The sequence below is a fragment of the Cheilinus undulatus genome, linkage group 2 (genome assembly GCF_018320785.1).
Source record: "Cheilinus undulatus linkage group 2, ASM1832078v1, whole genome shotgun sequence".
In the NCBI taxonomy this organism is placed as follows: domain Eukaryota; kingdom Metazoa; phylum Chordata; class Actinopteri; order Labriformes; family Labridae; genus Cheilinus; species Cheilinus undulatus.
This window is the reverse complement of record NC_054866.1, coordinates 35,869,676-35,891,041: the sequence shown is the minus strand read 5'-3', so window position 1 is coordinate 35,891,041 and position 21,366 is coordinate 35,869,676. Positions and strand designations below refer to the sequence as shown.

Below are 21,366 nucleotides of genomic sequence, written 5' to 3'. Positions count from 1 at the left end.
TCTTGAGGTGTCTGACATCTGCTTTGTTAACTTTCCTTTCCTGCCTCTTCCTTGGTGCATTTTGTAAGTACCAGTCTCGGCAGTTGACCATAGACTGTAGAAAGAATTGGACAAACCACGTGTGACATCAGTCGTCTGCTTACAATAGGCGGACTCAGGCTTCCATATTTAAATCGCAGCCTCAACTGAACTTGGGATCAACTTAATGGCCTGCCCACAAGGCGCGATTTCCTGTCAGCCTGCTAGCTAGCATTCTGGTTGACAGAAACGGAGCCTCTGCCTGCCGAGCTATCTGTCAATCAAATGAGATGCACCAATCAGCTTTCATCCTAAATATAATCCAAATGATTGTGGTACAAAAAAATTCCCCCCTCGTACAGTGGAAGCACAATAAGACACTAGCTAATGAGACATGTTTGGTGTTTTGAACCAGGCTGTAAACCAGTTTATTTTGTGTGTCAAAACCGGCTGTTTAACATGTGTGCAGACGGGACTTCCGGTGTTCCTGCAGCCAGCCTCAAGTGGACACTCGCGGTATAGCAATTTTTTGCACTTCCGCATTCGCTGCATTTTTCAGGACCAGAGGTTGCCGCTTGCAATTGACTCCAAAGCATACTTGACCACACTGTGAGAACACTTTATGTCTTTCTCTGTTTGTCTCAGAGACCATTCAGCATCATGAAGTGCTTTAATGCAGACTCTTTCATTTTCAGTGAGCTCTCCACGTTTTACCATTTTGAACAGGAATGAGGGATCTTGAGGGATCTTGTTCTTATAAATTTGCTAAGCTCTCTCTCTCTCTCTCTCTATATATATATATGTGTGTGTGTATATATATATCAAGAAGCTAATAATGGAAAAAACATGTGTTATTATGTGTTCACTTGCAGATTTAAAAGTTATTTAAATACAAAATACAAATTTTACAGGACATGATAAGGTTGCCTTCATATTATGTGGCAAGACAGGACTAGATTCAGAATATTGTATAAGAATTAGTGGTACCACCAGTTTTATTTGTGATTAGTTCTATTTAATAACTAAGTGAATTTTATACTCTTAAAAAACTGACTGAAATCACCTCATTTTACTATTCATAAAACTTATTTAATTTTTATAATTCCACCAGAAAATGTAAAAAATATCATTCATTGTAGATGTAAATTAATTATTCTTATTAATTCAAGCAGAAAAGAGCTCACAGAAAAATACAAATGGATATAAACCACATTAGTGTAATAAAACTGTTACAAGGTTATTTTGATTAACCTAACAAAGCAGATAGATACACCCGTTTAGGTGTTTTTCACTGGTGTATCCATCTTGCAAAGCTCTCGTCTGAACTGTTTGGGCCTGGTTAGAAAGTGACAGGAGCAATCAGTGACGAGGGGCAATACTTTTTGGCATGGCAGAGTCATGACTTAAGCAAGCAAGGAGCGACAAGAGGCCGGTGCAATAATAGTGGAAGACGGTGTGGATGCTGCTAAAGCACCAGTTTTATCAGAACTTGACATTTCTTCATTAATAGAAGAACAAAGAACAGCAGTGAGTTGTTTTCTTTTCAAAAATGACAAAAGTTGTGTACTGACATGTCTACAGCCGCCATGGTTCGCGGAGTTTACTCCTTCGGTAGGGGCGCGGCTTGGTAGCTCAGTAACGTCACATGTTTTGTTGCTCTGATTGGCCCGTAAAGATGTGACAGACAGAATGTTCATCCAATCACACTCCCCATTTTTTCAAAGGCTCTGCCTTAAACGCTGTCTATGAGTGGTTTTCCAGATGGATGTGTGAAACAAATCCATGTGGCATGCAAGGTTATATTTTACTATTAATACTATTAATTAATAAATCTGTTAAATTTATGACTAGATCACTCTTTTTTTTTTTACAAACCTGTGGCAACATCACACTACACTACTATTATCCTGCATTATGATAAGTTATTTGTCGAGAAAATATCTTTTGTAGTAGCAATAGTAGTACTTTTAGTAGATATGTTGAGCATATGTCTTAATATAACATTTTACACCCCTAAACGGGCATATGTCCAAATAAAGTTCCTCCATTTTTTGCACTAAAATTCCAGGAATTGCTAGAAATCTTATGAAAACAAAACCCATTGTGACATTTAGCTCTACTCTTCACCTTTATACTGTGTGAGTTTCATCAATCTCTCATGGTTAGTTAGGGCAATGTGGCCATTTTTCTGTGACCAAAAGAGACATAAAAAAGGGAAGGAAGTCAACTGAAGTCAGCGTAAATGGTTCCTTATCCCATAAAGAATTAAAAATGATTATTCCAATGTTTTCTTTGACAAAAACTTAATATTTTCTTGCATTTCTCTTTTACCAATATTTCAATTTTATTGCACACCCAAAAAAATATATTCACACACTGCATATGCTCACACACCTCCATTATCCGTTAGCAGGAAGCGAGGTAGATGATCAGCAGAGGAGTGCACTCTCCTATAAAGAAATTAGCTGACCAAACGTACTGCCCTTGAAAAAAAAAAACCTGCTGCACACATCCACCTACGCACATCCTGCGAGTGAGTGTTAATCAAAGGAAGACACAAAAACAGCCTGACTTACACATTGAACACCTACTTTGTGTTACCAATTTCACCTTTGACTTCCTCTCGACCATAAATTTACGTCCCCTTCCCTGACCTCGTCCAGTGATTAGTCGCTCCCTCTCCACACACCTCCCCTTCCTACTTCTCCTTTCCTCTTTTCTCTTACCCTCCAGCCTTGTTGTTTAGATTCTATTATCCTGCGCTGCTTGGCTGCCTCGCCCTATTAATCCTAGCAGTTCAGTGTATGTGTGTCTATGTGTGTTTCTGGATGTCTGTGTAAGCTATAAGTGGTGCCAGCAGTGTGAGAGTGGATTGGATACTGAATGGCTGTAAAATGATAGATGGTCCAGGCTAGGTGAGGTGAGAAATGGCAACATGGAAAGGCAAGTGTGCCCATACACATTTAGAAACATACTTGTTTCCCTCTCACAGGTGTTGTGTCGCAGCGAGGCTGTGTCTCCGTCAATAGGTCGTGTCAAAGTCGGAGAAGTGAAATAGGGATGTGGGTAAAATTAAGTGGAAGTGACATGTTTTGAAAGGAGATATGGATCATTTAAGAGGAATAAAATGTAATAGTGAAACTGCAGTTGTGACTGCTTTAAAATGAGGTGGAAACTTCTGCTGCAGCACAAATTTGAAATCTCAAAGACAGCGGTGCCAAACTATGCTTGTCTTTTGTCTTTAGATGGTTTTGTTACACTGTTGTACAGTTTTTGTATACAACTTTTGTCCCCTCTGTTTGGGATTCCCCTCTGGGCCATGTATGCTCATGTGGGTGTCTGTAAGGTGATCTACTTGTCCTGAATTCCCTGCTAAACTTAGCCAAGAGGCTTTGGTTGTGATTGAACGGTCATCAGTATGATTCACTGACTGTCTTGGCCGGGTACCTGCACTTTTCTTCTGGGTGCAGCAGAACAGAGTACCTGTTGCTTCATACTGCTAAAACCACCAATCAAATGAGTATTGATCTGGCTGCATGGGGACAGGTATCGCTGTGTGCACTGTACATCAAATAAGCTGGGCTCCAAGGTTTTATGGGCTGGCAGTGGGGTTAAGGTCATAAAATGACCCAGTGAAAGATTTGTTTTCAAAGTAGTTCTTCATAGAAGATTAAATTGTGCTCTAAATAGGAAATCTGTGCTATCATAATTACCAATAAAAATGTCAAACTTTTGGCCAGTTTATTTACAGTGCCTGTAAAAAGTCTCCACCCCCTTGGATGTTTTACCCTTTAATTGATTTTATTAATAAATCATGGTCAAAAAAAAAAAAAAAAAAAAAACTCTTAAATGTCAAAGCAAAAACAGATTTCTACAAAGTACTGTCAATTCAATAAAAACATGCAATGTAAAATAAGTGATTACATTAATATTTACCCACTTTAAGTCAGTATTGAGGAAATTTGGCTGCAATCACAGCACTGTGTCTGTGGGTAGGTCTCAACAGACTTGCACAATCGGACGCTGCAATGTTTCACAATTCTTCTTTGCAAAACTGCTCAAGCTCTGTCAGGTTGCACAGCGATCAGGCTTGAACAGCCCTTTCTAAGTCCAGCCACAAATTCTCTATTGGATTGAGGTCTGGGCTTTGACTTTGCCACTCCACATTCACTTTGCTGTCTCTAAACCATTTCTGTGTAGCTTTCATTCTATGCTTCGGGTCATAGTCTCACTGGAAAATAAATCCTCTCCAAAGCTCTTGGTGACTGGATAAGATTGTCCTCCAGGATTGTACTTATTTTGCCACATTCACATTACCCTCTACCTTTACAGGCCTTCCAGTGCTTCACAGTGGGGATGGTATGTTTGTGGTGATGTGCAGTGTTTGGTGTCCCCCAAACATTCTCATCTTCTCTGATGGCCAAAAAGAACCAGTTTGGTCTCATCAGACCAAAGAATTTTCTTCCACTTAACCATTAAATCTCAACTAGAGTTCACCAAGAGGCATCTAGCTGAAGCTTGTAACTCCTTCCTTTAAGTTCCTACTAACTTTTAAGTTTTGGGTTCTTAGCCCTAACTTTTTGGGTTAGTTTGTGGTGTGTTGAATCTCAATTTATCCCCCTCAGTAAATTTTCCATTTTTATTCCAGAAATTCTACCGTTGTGAAAATATAGCCACATGCTGTAACCTCTGACAGCGAATGGAAAATATATGTCATTCAGAATGGCATTCTGGTTTCGGCTTTGGTAAGTCACTTCTTGCCCCACAGTCGAGGTCGCCCCATTGTAGAGGTCTGCATGCAAAGCACAGCTCACATGCACATACAGGCTTACTGCTGAGCAGACCAATGTCTGCTTTATGAAAATGTAACATTGGGGGGCAAAATACGCTATGGCAATAAAATAAGACTATGCCGGAGCACCATAGTCTATGTAAATGATGGGAAACCCTGGAATGGAAGCACAGTGCCTGAGCATCTTTTTTCATAATATCCTTTTTCAACCATTTTTAAGGCTGCAACACATCTCTCAAATTCAGTCAAGTTAGAAATTAAGGCAGCTCAGACACTTACTTTGTAACCTGTGTTTTTGGAAATAGTTAAGTTTTTAATTAACTATGGAAATATTGGAAAATCAGTGGTTGCTTGTCACCTTCTAAGTGGTGACAGCTCCTCTGGATGTGTTCCTACAGCCAAGAATAATTCTGTCACATGATCTCCTGCTTTGCAACCGTCAGCTTTTACACTTTCACATCATCCCAATTAAACTTGCTGAATATGAAGTCTTATTAAACAGTACTGACAGGAGGAAAGTCTTCTTTACACTTGAACAAAACTTACCTGTTTCTCTCTACTTCTATGTTAAAGTGGGGGTATTATGCCTTTTTTCAAAGCTTTACACCATCTCTCTGATACCCACGTAGTAGCTTAACATGGTTTACAGCTCAAAAAACTCCTCATGTTTCTCACACTGGTGTCCTGAAAAACCCTTATTTTAACCTCCGTCTGAAACGCTTTGTTTTCGCTGCTGTCTCTTTAACAACCCCCCTCCACGGACCTGCTTTCCTCTGACTGGCCGATTTTTCGGAGGCTGACCGGTGGTAGGACTCGATGTTTTGTGCCCCCCCTCTCCAATGTGGCTATGTTGCTACACTGAAAAAAGTAAAACATTGGTTGAATTTAAAAAAATTATCAATCACACAAAACATTTTTGAGTGGGGTGGGGCTGGAGGCTATCCCAGCCAATTTAGAGTCACCATTTAACCTAATGAGCATTTTTTTGGAGATCGCAGGGGGCCAGAGTACCCAGAGAGAACCCACATGTGCACGAGGGGAACATGCTAACTCCGCATAGAAAGGCCCAGACCGGAAAGCAAACCAGCAACCTTCTTGCCGTGAGGCAACAGCACTAACCCCTGCACCGCCATGCCTCCCACAAGTCTTTAATGTCAACTCAACACATTTTTCCTGAAAACTCCTGCTACTTTGGCCCGATGGGAAAGCAGAAATGTATTAAAGGGGAAATATTTTGCCCTTGAAGACAAGTTTATATTGGTCTCAGAGGTCCCCAAAACATGCCTGTGAAGTTTATTGCTGAAAAAACAGTAGTGTAGGAGTCTTGCAGGAAATGGATGTCACTCTTCTGATGTATCAGGCACTTCTATCCAAAGTTTAGGATCTGACTGGGATTCAAACCATCAACCTCCCTCCCAGTCAAAAGTCAGCAGGGTAACCCATTGAGCTAAACTGGAAGAAGGAAGGTCAGGACTCAAAATGTCCTTTTTAATGTTTATTCAGGCACAAGAGGCTACGACGGACACGTTTCGACACATAGGTCATCGCTGGATGTCTGTGCTGGAGTGTAGAGGGAGAGCCACTCAGAAAGTGACAGCTGCTGTTGCATCAAGTGTTTTTTGAATCCACTCCGGACCTACGGGATGTTGTTACAAATGCGCATGCACACAGAAGGCTTAATGCAATAAAAATACATTGATCCAATTTAATTTGGTGTCCAGCTGCCAGTTTAAATAAAAAAAATGCAGCTTCAACCATTCAGATAATTTAGAAGATTTAGATTTCATGAATAAATCAATAATTTTAGGCTGTTATAAAATGAAAAATTACATCAATCCTACAACAGCATTGTTTTACTTTTTTCAGTGTATGCTGGTACTCATAAACTTTGAATGAACCAGTTTGACTGAGTAAAATATGGCGAATTTTGATATACGTCCGTACATGTTAGACCCAGAGTCTGACCCTGATAGTTTGGAGAGAGAAGGAGGAAGAAAACCAGCAGCAGCGAAGAATAGAGCAGAACCACCTGTTTGGTAAGTGTTTAATTACTGTGTTACTAAACTGCTTTGATAATGGTGGACTTAACCCTCGCCACACTTAGCGGTGTATTTATTCATCTCTTTTCATCTTGTGGGGGCGGTCTGTTCCGCTTTGCTGGCAGCACGGACGAACCAGTCAGGAGATCCTGTTGCGATGACCTCATCAGTTCACTCCATCGAAATTTCATCTGGGGAGGATCTCAGAGAGATTCCCAATGAACCGTTTTCATCAGTTTACACTCTAATTCCAAGATTACTGCCACATACATTTATCTTGTAGTCTGAAAATTTGCAGATGTGAAGTATGGACACCCAACATTGTGACTTTATATTTATGTTTTAAAAATCAGAAAAGTATAATACCTCCTCTTTAAGTAAAATGCTTTCCTCAGTGTAGCTTCATCAGGAGTGCACAGACATTAGAGTGTTAGTGATCTGGGCCAAAAAGCATATGTCTTTAGCAACAACAGGAACAAATGCAGGGGTATTTTTCCATAGCTCTACAGAGAAGGAGGAGATGTACAATTGCTATTGTGAAGAGACATCCTTCAACATAGACATATTTTCATATTAGCGACAAGATGTCTGAAATGTCACTAAGCACTTCCTGCATCACAATGAGCCATCCAGTAAGAGGGGAGAAGTCACTCACTTAAAATGTGTCAATTCGAGTACTTTGATACAACCCCTGTGGACCTCTAAGCCCATCCAATTCCAGTTTTCATTTAGCACAGAGTGTATGAGTGTGTTTGGAGTGGGTTTGAGGATGAGTGCGCAGACACATGGACGCACGCACCTCCTATTTTAATGGATGAATTGCTCCCATTGTGTTAGCCGCCACGGTAATTACATTTCTGCTGGAATTCGGCTGTTTCTCTTCAGCCACAACACTGAAGCATGGATATTAGAAATGGCATCTGGTTATGACGAGGAGTGTTCACATCTGCCTGAGGATGTTACAAAAACTGCAGCAGCCTCCAGAGGCAACCCTCAAGCTCCAGCCCATTAAAGAAGCACGCTCACTGACAGCGTTTCTCTTTGCTATGAACCACAGACATCAGCTTTAGAGAGGAAGTGAGTCTCAGAATCTTCTCTGTGATGACTGACTCTCAACCTTAAACTCTGACCCCTGCAGCAGTCAGCTGTACTGATCTGGATGGAACTGTATGTATTATTAATGATGGACAAATTCCACACATAAGAGAGTCATTGTTGGCCAGATGAAAGCCCCTGTGTCTCTCTTTTTTGTCCCATTTCTATTAATTTTTCTATATCTTCCTTCTGTTTCCAATTTAAGTCTTTTTAAACAGATTTTGTCTTGTGTTTGGTGTAAAATCATGTCATACTCACAGTGTCAGGGACTCCATCATTTTATCTCCGGACTGTTCCGGCTTTGTTGGGGAGTATAATGGCATTTGACAACAGCCTTTTGTCTTCAGACTTTCTGAACAATACTGAATTCTCTTCCAGCAAGACACGAATAGAAAATCCCCTCCTTGTGTTTCTGTGCCACAGTTGTGCTTCACTCTGAATCGGGAAGCTATTTTTCATATGTATTCAATATAGCATGATCTGAAACAAATAAAAACACAAGCATATTTGTGTTCTCACGTAAGCTCCCTTATGCTTTTCCTCCATGGATAATTCTATACTTTCTGTGTACAATCACATTCACACTGCACATTTCACATTCTCTCACTACAGTGTGGAGTCCCTCTCTCTCACCTGAACTTTGAACAACATCTGAAGCGATCCAGGAAATGCCAATGCCCACACATGTTGTGATGCAGGTCTGCTGCCATCCACTGGACAAAAGTTGTCACTACAGCAATGACTAGAGAGTGTCCCTCTTTCAGGTTGTAGTATTTGAATATTTATTTATTATCTGAAGGGGGAAATGCAACTATTTACCATCATATAAGCCGCAGATTTTATTCAAATGACCCAATCTTGTGGCCCCTCTGTGGGACAACTTCATGATCCTGCAATCCCACAGTGAAATCTTCAATCCTTTTATTAGCACCAAATGAGTTTTACCTAGCAGACCTGCTAGACTCTTCTGATGCATCCAGACCCCCATGGTCCTCTGGGACTGGTTTAATTGTTGCTCCTAGAACCAGAACTAAGCAGTGAGGCAGCTATTAGTTCCTGCACTCCTCAACTGTGAAACAAACTGCCAGAGAAGCTGAGGCTTTCCCAGTCTGTCAGACCTTCTAAAAAAAGGTCTCAAAACACTCTTATCCTCTGCTACCTTACCACTGGTTTAACCACATCTCACTCTATCAATACTATTTAACTCATTCATTAATTACCTAATATGTTTAAATACATTGTTTTACTCATTTACTTAATTATTTTAATGTAAAATAGGGCTGTCAAAAGATTGAACATTTAAATCTTCATTAACTGCAGAATTTTTAGTTGCATTCTGCTTATTGCTTTTTAAAATTCCACTGTTTTGCATTCAAAATTATGTCCTTTTGGATTTTTTTATACTGTGTTAAACTAAGTGTAATTGACTTCCTGTTTGAATACCTGCTTTTATTAACCTGACACCCCAGAGAAACTGTTTCATATATCCATTGCATAGGATATATTTCACACCTGGGAAACCCAAGACAGACTGGCTGCAGACCGTACATCTCTGACGCTGTCTATTTCAGAACAGAAATGCCATAATTTGCCGGTACAACATATTTCCAGTTTTACATTGTTTTAAAGATTCAACTTTATACATAAAGTCTGGCCGTTATTGTACATTTATGAAATAACCACATGGCAAACACTTCAATTTAAATTATGTACAGACCAGCAGTAGTAACTCACTACAGCTTCGTTGGCTTTAGCTAAAGCTAACAGAGCTACGCTAGCTATATAATTAACGTCACTACATAAGCCAATGTGGCTAAGTTAGCCTTAGCAAGGTGAGCTTTAGCGAACATCGCTAATGCAAATGTAGCTATGTAGCTGCTTGTGATCTTAGCTATGTAGCTATGTTAGCTTTGTTGTTTTGTTAACTGTGTAGCTAACGAAGCTTCTTTGTGATGCTTGTAACACTTAGTGATAGCTATTTTACCTACATAGCTACATTTCTAGGTTATGCAGCTAACAGAGCTATGTAAGCTATACTAGTCAGATTGTTTTTCATGAAGGACGAGCTTTTTTCCTGTGTGAAGACTGTTTGCTCAGCTTTATTCAATGTTTTGGTATTAGGTTTTGCAGGTTTTCTAACTTTTGGTTTCCTGTTACCTAAACCCTTACCCTAAATGGATGCATTATTTTTTATCTTGGTTTTCTTTCAATTTAAAAGTTTTTGCATGTATTTTTGTGTTTTTCTGAATAAGACTGCATTTGAGATGAACAGTCTTTGATAGTCACCATCAGAGATGTACAGTTTGCAGCCAGACCCCTACTGGGAGGCCTTCCTCACAAAGTTTTTTGGAAGGGCTTGGCTTTTTTGGAAAATCCTCAGAAGTTGATTGGACAAACATTACATCTGTCACATTCATTACAGGCCAGTCAGAGTGACAAGACAAAATAAGGTAGTAGATATGCACGGCTCAGGGAGCTCAACAGGCAGGCGCTGCTGTGGTAAATTAATGTTGGAGCTTGCAGTTGGATTCAATTCATGCTGAGTATGGTTGGAAGAAGTGCAAAAGCATCTTCTCTGCCAAGAGAAGCTTTCAGTTTGGCTCTCTGCCCTTGTTTTGATAAAATAAATGTGGCTCAGTTCTGATAGAACTGCTGCCATACTATGGCTACATCCAAGCTAATTGAACTATTGTAGATACCAGCCTCCAGTACAACCAAATCCTGCTGTAAGTATTGCAAACTAACGTTGTAGCAGGTTGAGAGATGAACAAAAACACATTTTCCGTCAAGAAATGTGGTCCAGTTCTGATAAAACTGCTACTATACTATAGCTCATTTGAGATAATGTTTCCAGTCCAACCAAACCCCACCTGTAGCTACTACCTCGCTCTCTGACACTGATTGGTCCGGTCCATTCTCAGACCTGACACAATCCTTTCAGACTGGAGCTCAGCTTTGCAAGATGGATTTACAAAATGACAGACATGGAATCTGACTAGTCCATCTGCTTTGCAAGGCTATGCTTTTACAGGTATGTTAAATATTTAAACATGAACTTAACCTTTGAAAAAGGAACTATTTATGGACTGAAAATGATATAAGGGAGCAGTAGAAAAGGTAAATGTTTGATAACACAAGGTGTAAGATGACTTTTGACTTGTCCACTGAGCTGTGCATGAGTCTTAAGTGACCTGACTATTTCAAAATCTTTCTTTGGAATTTTTTTGATGTCTTCAGTTTTGCTTTATGCCATTCTTACTTCCATTTTCTGTTCCTTTTTATTTTCAATGCTGTTACGCACTTCACCCAGCAGATATGGAAGCTCTTGTTCATTTTTGCATGTTGGTGAATTATTTTTGTTTGCTGGTGAAAAGTGGAAAGAACTTGTGTCTGATGTACAAAGGACAGGTGGTTAGAAAGTACAACTCTGCTTCCACCTACAGTTGGCTGCAGTGGGTGCACAGTGCATATTCCCTATTGAGGGATAAGTTAAAATATCTCCATGTTAAAATCAATTTCAAAGCCCAACCTATAGACCCAAATATTCTACTCAGAGATTAAGGAGGGGTAGTACTGCATAAAACATCAAGCCCACAATGGCATTTCACAACAAGGCCGACTAAGTCCTTCACAAAAGTAAATGAAGGAAAAATGAAAGAAAAAACCCATATTATGGTATGGTTTTTAAAACAATGGCATAACATATTGGAATAAAATGCATTAAACAACAAAAACAATTTCAGAATCTGTATCAGTAGTGTTGAAAGCTAACACCACATTTGTCACTATAAGTCATTTTCTATTGAAGACATATTTAATTTAATTAGTTGAAAGCCATATGCATTTTTATGAAACTAACACCACACGAACATAAAAGGTAACCAAGATTATGTTTTTAAGTAATATTTCTCCAACCAGTTACAATGAATAGTGACTGAAACATGTGGAACATGTGCAAACATCAGGTAGGTCAACACCTCAGGTAGACCATCGGTAACTAATGTACTTTATAAGAGGAACTGATAAAAAGAGGAATCATTAAAGCCTAGCTAACCTTCATTTTAATCACTATGAGTAATGAGTAACACTTGGGGACTAGTATTTTACATGGTAGCTGCATTCTGCCAACAGTTGTGTCTTAAAGCCTTGAAGTCTAATCACAAGTTGGCTTTAGAAAAGCACTTTATTTACGCTGGGCTCCAAAGCTATTGAAAAAATGATGAATGGGCTGCTCAAACCATCTGAATAATTCATAAATCAAAACAGAAATATTGCCAGACAGGATGGGAAGAAACACAAATGATGAAAAGAGAGAAATTAATTAAAGGTCAGAAGGTTATAAACATTCAGACCAAGTGAAATGATTCTACAACAAATCTTTTTCCTCTGAAATCACAGCCTGAAACATATTTTTTGAAAGGCCGCAGAGTCCCCGAGGAATGAAAACATAGGAGGAGGCTTATCTCTGCCATTAATTAGCCCAGTGGTTTCAGACATTTTAATTAGTCTACAATCACTCTCACAGGACAAGGAAGGAGCTTTTTAGACCTGTCTCTGTACATCTCACTGTGTTGTTGTTGTACAATTTCACCTTTTAGTGTGTGGATCACAGCGGGCCATCCTCAGGCTATTTCAGCCTGTTTCAATTAGAGCATCACGGGGATGATATAAGAAGAAGGTGGTTTTAGGTGAAGAGCTATGAGCCCAGGCCCCTTGGTGGAGGTTATAAAGAGTCAAAACAATGAGAGCTCAAATTCATGAACACCTTATACCAATGATGTCTGATGCAAAGACACATCTTTCTTCAAAATGGACATACTACTTTGATTTAGGAAATGTTCACAAAATGTATGGGCTCTGAATTTCTACTTAACTGAATCTGTACCTCAGTGCTACAAAAAAAATGTTTTATTTCAGAAATGGGTCATATAACATGTGTTAAGGAGCAGTCAGAAATAACCACTTTACTTCCCTTTCTTAGTTGCTTTATCAATGAAAGAGCCAAAGAAATGATAGCCTTTGCTAACTGCTCTTCACCAAAGCCAAGCAGAGGGAGTTATCATTTTAGCAATTAACAACAAAACAGAAAGCAATTACCTTGAGAAGATGGAGACCAAAGGATTGAGCTAAAAGAAGAATGATACTGGTCCAATAAAAAACAGTTTTCATCTCTTCAAGACAGTCTAGCGCCTGACTTCAGCTCTTAGACACCCCCTCTTGCAGACCACTTTGAGACACCACCTCTGTCAGAAAGGAAACACATAGCCTACTTAAACTTTCAAAATAAAATTGGATCAAACTTCCGGTTGGGGTTCATGTAAGCGTTAAGGTAAGGGTTAGGATACCAAAAGTTAAAAGTCAAAAGCCTGACCATCAAAACCTGATTACAAAACATTTATTAAAGCAAACTAAAAAGTCTTCCTACATGAAAAAAGCTTGTCCTCCATGAAAACACTTTAACTCAGTTAACGCGGTTAAAGCTAAATCTAATGAAGCTACATTAGTTAAAGCTAAATCCTACATAGAAGGCTTAGGCTAAGAAAGCTACATAAGCTAAATTAGCTTACGCTACATTTGCTAATGCTTACATAGCTATGTAGCTATTGCTAGCTAGAGTTGCTTCATAGTAACATCAGTTTAAGCTTTAGCTACATGGCTTATAAAGTTTCGTTACCTATGCCACGCTCACGTAAACACATGATCTTTAGCTACATTTGCTAAAATTAACGCTGCAAAAGCTAAATCTAACTTTGCAACCTTGGCTCACATACTTATGTTAACTATGTTGAATGCGTAGCTATTTTAGCCGTAGCCAACTACTGCTAACTACTTCTAAAACAGGTTCATACATAGGCTAATTTAATCCTGGTATACTGTAGAGCTCTGACCTTTTTCTCTGTAATGTTTCTTAATCTGTAATATTTAAAGTACGGTTATTTCCTCCGTCAAGGAGGTTATGTAATCGACAGGGTTTGTTAGTTAGTTTGTTAGTTTGTTAGCAACATAACTCAAAAAGTTATGGATGGATTTTGATGAAATTTTCAGGAAATGTCAGAAATGGCATAAGGGAGAACTGATTAGATTTTGGGAGTGATCCTGATCACTGTCTGGATCCAGGATTTTTTTTTAAATATGTCAAACTTTTAAGTATGTCAAACTTTGTTTATGAATAAAGTTGAATTTTTAAAAAAAATCTAAAACTGGAAATATGTTGTACTGGCAAATTATATCGCTTCTGTTCTGACAGTTCTCACAGTAGTGGCTTGCAAGAGGGGCGTGTCAGATCTGAATTCTGCAGACAGACCTCACTGGTTTTCACAGTGTACCATTTTAATGGATAGGATAACTTGGAGGATAAAAAGAAGCACTGGGTTTTACCAGCAGTTAGGTGTTGGCATTGTATTCTGTGTAATAGATCATGCCCTTAGAAAGTTTTTTCAGCCAGTAGACTTTTCAGAGGCAACTATAAGGTGCTATTTTATCAAACAACAGAGTAGTGTCACTGCTTTAGAGAGTGGATGAAATTTATTTATAGCTGACATCTTGGCCAGCTCACCCTTTGGGAAAGGGATATGATCTCAGTAGGTCTTGATCTAGTTAAATAGGTTAAATTAAAATGACTAAATAAACTGTACAGTCATCCATGCTTTTGCTGTTCAACATACAACTGGTTGGTTCTGCTTGCCAACTTGTTAGCGTAGCCAGAAGGGGGCACATCGTCACCTAGCATGCAACCTTTAATAAATCCATTCTTCCTTAGTGCCTGCATACTGGGACAAGGACAGCAACCCAGTTACACTACCTGACCAAACTTTAAGTAGCTTAATGTAGCTGTGCATGTACACGCAAGGCTGCTCATAAGGGGGGGGGGGGGACAGCTTTCTGGGGCCCGGCCAAATGGTGGGCCAATGGAGGTCAGCAAAGTCATGGTCCTGTAATGTTAGACTGTGATAACCATATTTCATTTTTAACCTGTATAATAACCACTCTTATCAAAGCAACAAAAATAAATTATATTTATTAATGATGTAGTACAATATAGCCTTTTTAAAGATGTAGACCCCTTTACTTAAGACAGAATGACCTTTTTTGTAATGTTAACAATGTGGATGGGCACTTTGAACTACAGTGTTTGTAAAGTAGGCTAATGTCAGACGTCAGCATGCCAGAAAATAAAGCAGAAGAGTAAGAGATATGAGAAATTAAGTGAAAAATTGCAAAATAATGCAAAAAAGGGCAGGAAATGGTAAAAGTGGTTTAAAAAAGTGGCAAAACTTCATTGTCAAAATGTGGCTAGAATGGGCTTAAAGTTTCATAAAGTGGCGGAAATGGGTAAGAAGTTGCGAAAAAGTGGCTAACATCAGTTCAAAGTGGCAAAAAAGGGTTCAAAGTGTTAGAAAGTGGTGAACATTTGTTTAAAAGTGGTAGAAAGTGGTATTAATTTGATCATAAATTGCTGAAAATGGTGAGAGTTGGATTAAAGTGTCAAAAAATGGCAAAAATGGGTTAAAAGCTGCAAATAAAAGGTGGTGAAATGGGTTAAAAGGTTCAAAAAAGGCAAAATTAGTTTAGATAGGCAAAAAAAACATTTAATGGGTTAAAAGTGACAGAAAGTGGTTGAGATTTAATAAAAGTGGCATAAAAGTGGCAAAAGTGGAATGCAAAAGTGGTGTGAAAACTTTTTTCCAAATGTACAATCTAAAGTTGTGTTTTGATCTGATAGTTAATGTTGAGCTGACCTACATGGAAAGTAACAAACATTTAAAGAGTTTAAGGGAGCTTTACTGTAGTGTTGTGAATTTCCTAAAAATGCTGCCTCAATTTGTTTGGAAGGCTTGTGTTTTCTATGAGTGTGAGACATAGGAAGGGTCCTTTGCAACACAGCAGACTAGTCAAAGGCAAAAGTCCTTGAGGGACATGAAGAGCCCCTCATTGTTTATTAGTTGTTGAGAATTTACCTGTGGGGGTCTGACATACAGCTGATAACATGACCACGTCTATCTAATTATCAGTAGCGTGTGAAATAAACTGCTCTCCTCTGACAGGAGGCTCTGGTTTTACACTGAGAACGATTATTCTCACAGATGTGACAATCCACATCACAGGGCTTTAGGTCACATTACCTCCCTCTCCCCATGGGGCAGAGAGCTGACTGCCTTCATAAAAGCTTTTGACTTGTTGCTTCTTAATGGGATTTGGGGAGGGCCTGGCTGCAGGGCACTTTGTAAGCCCACATAGCGAGCCAATGCACATGTTTTACCTGCTGTCACCTCAAACCAAACCTCTGGCAAATTTTTTCACAGTTGTTTTTGCATTTGCATGTGTCAATTTTAAATGTTTCCATGTGAGAATTGTGACATATTCTTTAAGCGTGACGCACACTGACTCACAGATTTGCTTCCCTATTGGGTGTAACCACGCTGTACATGAGTGTGTTGTTTTGCTGTCTGTGATTTGTGGATGTATTACAATTCTATTGATCAGGCAGAGTTTCCCATCAGTCCCTTGAGGTGATGAGGTCATGAGTTTGGTTTAATCATCTCTCCGTTGTGCTGACAGGCATTGATTGGAAACAGCGGTTATTTTAGAAACTGCAAGAGGATGTAATGATCAGATCATACACACCCACATGCACACAAAAACAAACAAAAGAATGATGAATTAAATAATTGATTTCATAAGTAGCTTATCACATGGTTTCCACTTGGATTAAATATTAGCCAACATCCAGTTACATGATGACTCACAAGTTCACTTCTCCATTCTTAGCTAACATCCACTCTCAGAGTATGTTCTAGAAAATAGGTGAACAAACTACCTTCCTGTTATACCTGTGTTTATCTTAGATATTTATCTACTGACTTTAAAAGGAGGTTCAGTGGTGCATATCAGTAGACCAGTTTTGTATGATTGAGCTGAAACTTGGTCACACAGGGACAAAATAAGCACAGGTGTGTCAAGGCACACAAGACAGAAGCTCTTGTGTTTAATATGTGGGTTTATGCTTAACAACATTGGTGATGTGATGAGTCACTTCCTTATTATTATTATGATTATTATTGTCATTATTTTTTTTTGCCACTCAGGTTTTTGTATTGTAGGCTTATTGGACAGCCAAAAACAATGTTAGATTTTTTTTCTTTAGGATAGTCTATTCTTTTAAGTTTGTAAAGAATGTAAATTAATTTAGATCATTTTGGATGTTTTTTTTTTTTTTTCTCATTTGCTATGCTGTTTTGAAAGACACTTGTGTGCGGAGTTTGAAGTGAGGAAAACCACTTTCCACAATGTGTTTAGGGGTTAAGCAATGAGCTTACCATGGATAGGCCTTTTTCCAGTAAGTTATGAGAAGATGACTCAAGCGGTAGTAAGCCCATGGATAAGCAATGTCGAAACTAAGGTGCGGCAGGTCTGCATGGGTTCAGAGCGTGGCAGCCGCGCTGACTGTGCAATAATAGCTGCACTGCACCTTTAACTTAGAACTGAAGACTATTATTGAGTGACGTGTGACGCAGACAGCGTGCTGAGTGTGGGCAGGAAGCGCAGAGCTTACGGCGTCAAGGTAGAAAGAGTTAGCTAGAGTTGCAGCGGAAGCTGGCAAACTGGCCCTCGACAGGGGCGTGGAAATCACGGTAAATTTATCATTTCTGCCAAGAAATTACAAGGAAATAATATTTATTTGTTAAACGGTTGCCATGTAGTATAATAAAGTACCACGGAAAACATGATAAGATTGAATTTGTAGTGGACGTTGCTATATTTCGCTCTTATTTTGAAGGCTACTACAGGAAGTAGTACGGCTTATTGATGGTTAACTGACGGCTGCCAAAGGGAGCAACGGGCGCACGGTGGCTACTTGAACGAAAACGGGGGAAGCTTGCTCAAGAACCGGCTGGGCTGTCGCACGGATTCAACATGTCACAATACAAATGTTGAGCGTGGGTCGGAAACAATCGTGTTTACCTCTTGAACGGCGTTAAGTACCGGCCACGCCCCATATCCAGAGACCGGTGCCTGTACAAAACTGCTGGCGGAGGCGCAACGGTGAGCGGTTTGAAACCCAGCAGGGCGGCTAGCGGGCTCACAGCGGAGAGGCAGCAGGAGTATCGGCTGTTTTGGGAACCATGAGAGAGTACAAAGTAGTGGTTCTCGGGTCCGGAGGGGTCGGCAAATCCGCGTTAACCGTCCAGTTCGTGACGGGATCCTTTATAGAAAAATACGACCCCACGATAGAGGATTTCTACAGGAAGGAGATCGAAGTGGACTCCTCTCCGTCCGTCCTAGAGATCCTGGACACAGCAGGGACGGAGCAGTTCGCGTCCATGCGAGACCTATACATCAAAAACGGGCAGGGTTTCATCCTGGTGTACAGCTTGGTCAACCAGCAGAGCTTCCAGGATATCAAACCGATGAGGGATCAGATCATTCGGGTGAAAAGGTACGAGAGGGTGCCGATGATTCTAGTGGGAAACAAAGTGGACCTGGAGGGGGAAAGGGAGGTCTCGTCCGGGGAGGGGAAGGCGCTGGCGGACGACTGGAACTGCCCGTTCATGGAAACTTCAGCCAAAAATAAAACCTCGGTGGACGAACTGTTTGCAGAAATAGTCCGACAGATGAACTATGCCTCAACACCAAATGGCGACGACCAGTGCTGTTCGTCTTGTGTCATTCTTTAAGAAACAGGAACACCATAAAGTTTTACCCCTTGCTCGGTTTTAAGTTTGCAATGGTAAGTTTTGACACTGCATATTGACAAGGTACAGCTGACATGCTATTCTTTTATCATGTTGCACTTTAACTCATTATAAACTTGTTATTGACACTCTTTGCTTGCGAATTCCCTTTAAGTATAGTGAACAACAAATACCGGATGTGTGCCATACTTTGCTACATTTTGATAGCCAAGCTAGCTACTTTGGCAGAGTTTACTGTCAGTTCTCCTTCTAAATGCTAGTATTCACTGGTAACCTAGGGCACTTGCAGTCTATTGTCTTGCTAAGCAGACTGGAGAAGTGTCTGACTCATTTGCAGAACTGGAGGGGCAAGCTATGCTGACTTAAATAGCTTTACAAAGTTAAGACTTGAATACTGTACACAGTCTTGAGTAATCCAAGCTAAATACCCAAATAGTATTTTCCAGAATGAGGTTAACAGGAGTCTGGAGATTCCAATGTTCTCATTTGGCCTACATTTAAGGATCAGCAAGTTGTTTTTTCCTTGAGCTGAGCCCCAAATTAGTCCTGAAAGCAAGTGTTTTTTCTTTGACTGTTAGAAGTTGTAGCCCATTCATGACTCTTTTTATCTTTTGTTTGTGGCAGTGTGTTGCAGCAAGTGTGTACTGTTGAGCTCTTCTTCGTGTCTCACCCCGGCCTTGGAGAAAAATACAGGGAGGAATGCTGCAGGGGGACTAGAGGAGGAGGAAGAGGAGGAGGAGTGGAGCAACAGAGACAGAGGGAGGGGTCCACTCTTCAGGAATTCTGCTGGGTTGGAGTACCTCTGCTGCTCGATGAGTGTCCGTCATTGAAGCGAAGGTGGTGACAGAGAGTTTCAGCAACACCCTTCTCACCTGTTCCAACTGTACTCACAGCTGGAACTAATGGAAAAGTTCTGGAGGGCAACACTTAAAAGACACTCATAAATGGATATTTCTGTATAAGAAGAAGTCAGGGAGAGTATATTTTGTTAAATAACTGCACAGTCTGGGGGCGTGTAAGGATTTTGGGTGATGTCTCTGCCTAACCCATTTAGGAGAAATTCTCCACAACACTCCAAAATCTACTTTTCTTTTCTTTTTGTCCAAAGTCAAAGAAATTGACACCACTTTTTCTGCTGGTGGAGTAAATGTGACGAGTGCCATTTTTTTCCTTCATTGCCTCTTCAGTGTGTGGGAGGACCTTAACTGAAGTGACATGGGGACGGTGACCAGATCGCCCTTGTGTCGAGTGCCTTTCCGAAACAAATCAGCTGTTAAGATTCAGTGCCAACTAACACGTTTCACCAAAAGAACCCTTCATAATGGCAATCCAAATTAAGCAAACTGTTCTATATTTTAGGGGTGGAAGCTGGAAAACGACAATAGGCTTTTTGTTTAAGGAATGGCAGTTTTCTCTCTTTTACGTTGGCCATTTTGAAGTTAGGTGTTCATTTTGCAATGTCTGCTTTCTCAAAGGCCAAACTTTTCTCTTAAAATGCACAGGTACTGGAACCTCCTGTAGAAGTGACAACACCAAACGCTTACCTTCCAGTCCACCTTAAATCAGATTCTGTTTGTTCTGTTTATTTTGTTGTTTTTAACAGGAAATGTGATGATGTACTGTTGACAAATCTAACCTGATTGTAAGTTGAATTTCAGGTCAGCCTTTTAACAGTGGGCTGTCTGTTTTAAAAAATAAGACTTTTAATACAAATGGCATTTTTAAAAAAACACCACCAGACTGGCTTTTCTTTGTTGACGTCTATTTTTCAGTGTGAAGGCTAATAGCTTAAAACATTGCCTCAGCAGTTTGGATGAAAATATTTCATTGCTTTAACACAGGCTTACACAAAAATAGTTGGATTACTAAAACTGACACACTGATTCAAAAATTCCATTATGTTTATAAGTTACAGTGAATTTAACCAAATCCCCAAACTTGCTGGTTTGTTAGTCAAGGATAGCCTGCAGGCTAAGAGTTTGTCTGTCAGGTTTTATGTTGAAAAATGTACTGGGCACCTTAACGGAAACTTAAGTGAGAGCCATGTTAGTTGTAACATGATATCCACTCTTATTTTTCTACTCCTGCCTTGCTATGTTTGTTTTTTCCTAAAACACATCACTTTCTGTGTGGCTAACACTGCTACCACTGTGATGTAAGTTAAACCAGCAGAACACAGACTAATTTGTATGCATAGTATGACAAGTTTTACAAATAGATGAGTAACAGATTTTTGTTTTTCATTGTTGACATGTAATGTAGACATCGTGTAAAGATAAATGTAAAGTGCCTGATGAGATTTGTCGTCCCTGCCTCAGCTGTATTCACCAAACAGCATGTGATGTAGTGTAGATAAAAGCACCTCTTTCTGTGCATCATCCTCACATGCATTAATAGACAAGGCCCGACTCTGCAGTTCCAGAAAAATGTCTCTTTTAGCTGTGTGGGTGTAGTATCGTTTAAGCCCAGAGCTTCAGCCTGGGTGAAGCGTGTGTGGGTGTAGTGGTGTGATGTGGAGAGGCCTGTATGACTGAACAGGCCCTGCTCCTGCTTCTGTTTACCTACAGGGATTACTGAGCCTCGGCTGGCTGGCTGGTCGGCCGCTGTATGGCTTCAGGGGAGAGAGTAAACAAACACAAGACAGGCTCCTCATAGAGCCTTTCTGAAAGTATATAGATGTGTGCTGCTCTTCAAGGAGCACCTTATGTGTGTGTTGTGCAATGGTATG

At 40.0% G+C, this 21,366-nt stretch overlaps 1 protein-coding gene across 1 annotated transcript; it reads left to right on the top strand.

Annotated features, from left to right (window-relative positions):
* Positions 1-17,781: 17,781 nt before the first annotated feature.
* Positions 17,782-20,899, top strand: LOC121526146 (ras-related protein Rap-2b). The gene is made up of 2 exons (XM_041812560.1): positions 17,782-18,673; positions 19,263-20,899. Exon 1 carries the CDS (start codon positions 18,069-18,071, stop codon positions 18,618-18,620), a length of 552 nt encoding a protein of 183 aa, XP_041668494.1. The 5' UTR covers positions 17,782-18,068; the 3' UTR covers positions 18,621-18,673; positions 19,263-20,899.
* Positions 20,900-21,366: the final 467 nt, after the last annotated feature.

Bases quoted from the DNA above. Each gene is read 5' to 3' on its own strand.
- LOC121526146 (XM_041812560.1), top strand. From the start codon at position 18,069: ATGAGAGAGTACAAAGTAGTGGTTCTCGGGTCCGGAGGGGTCGGCAAA.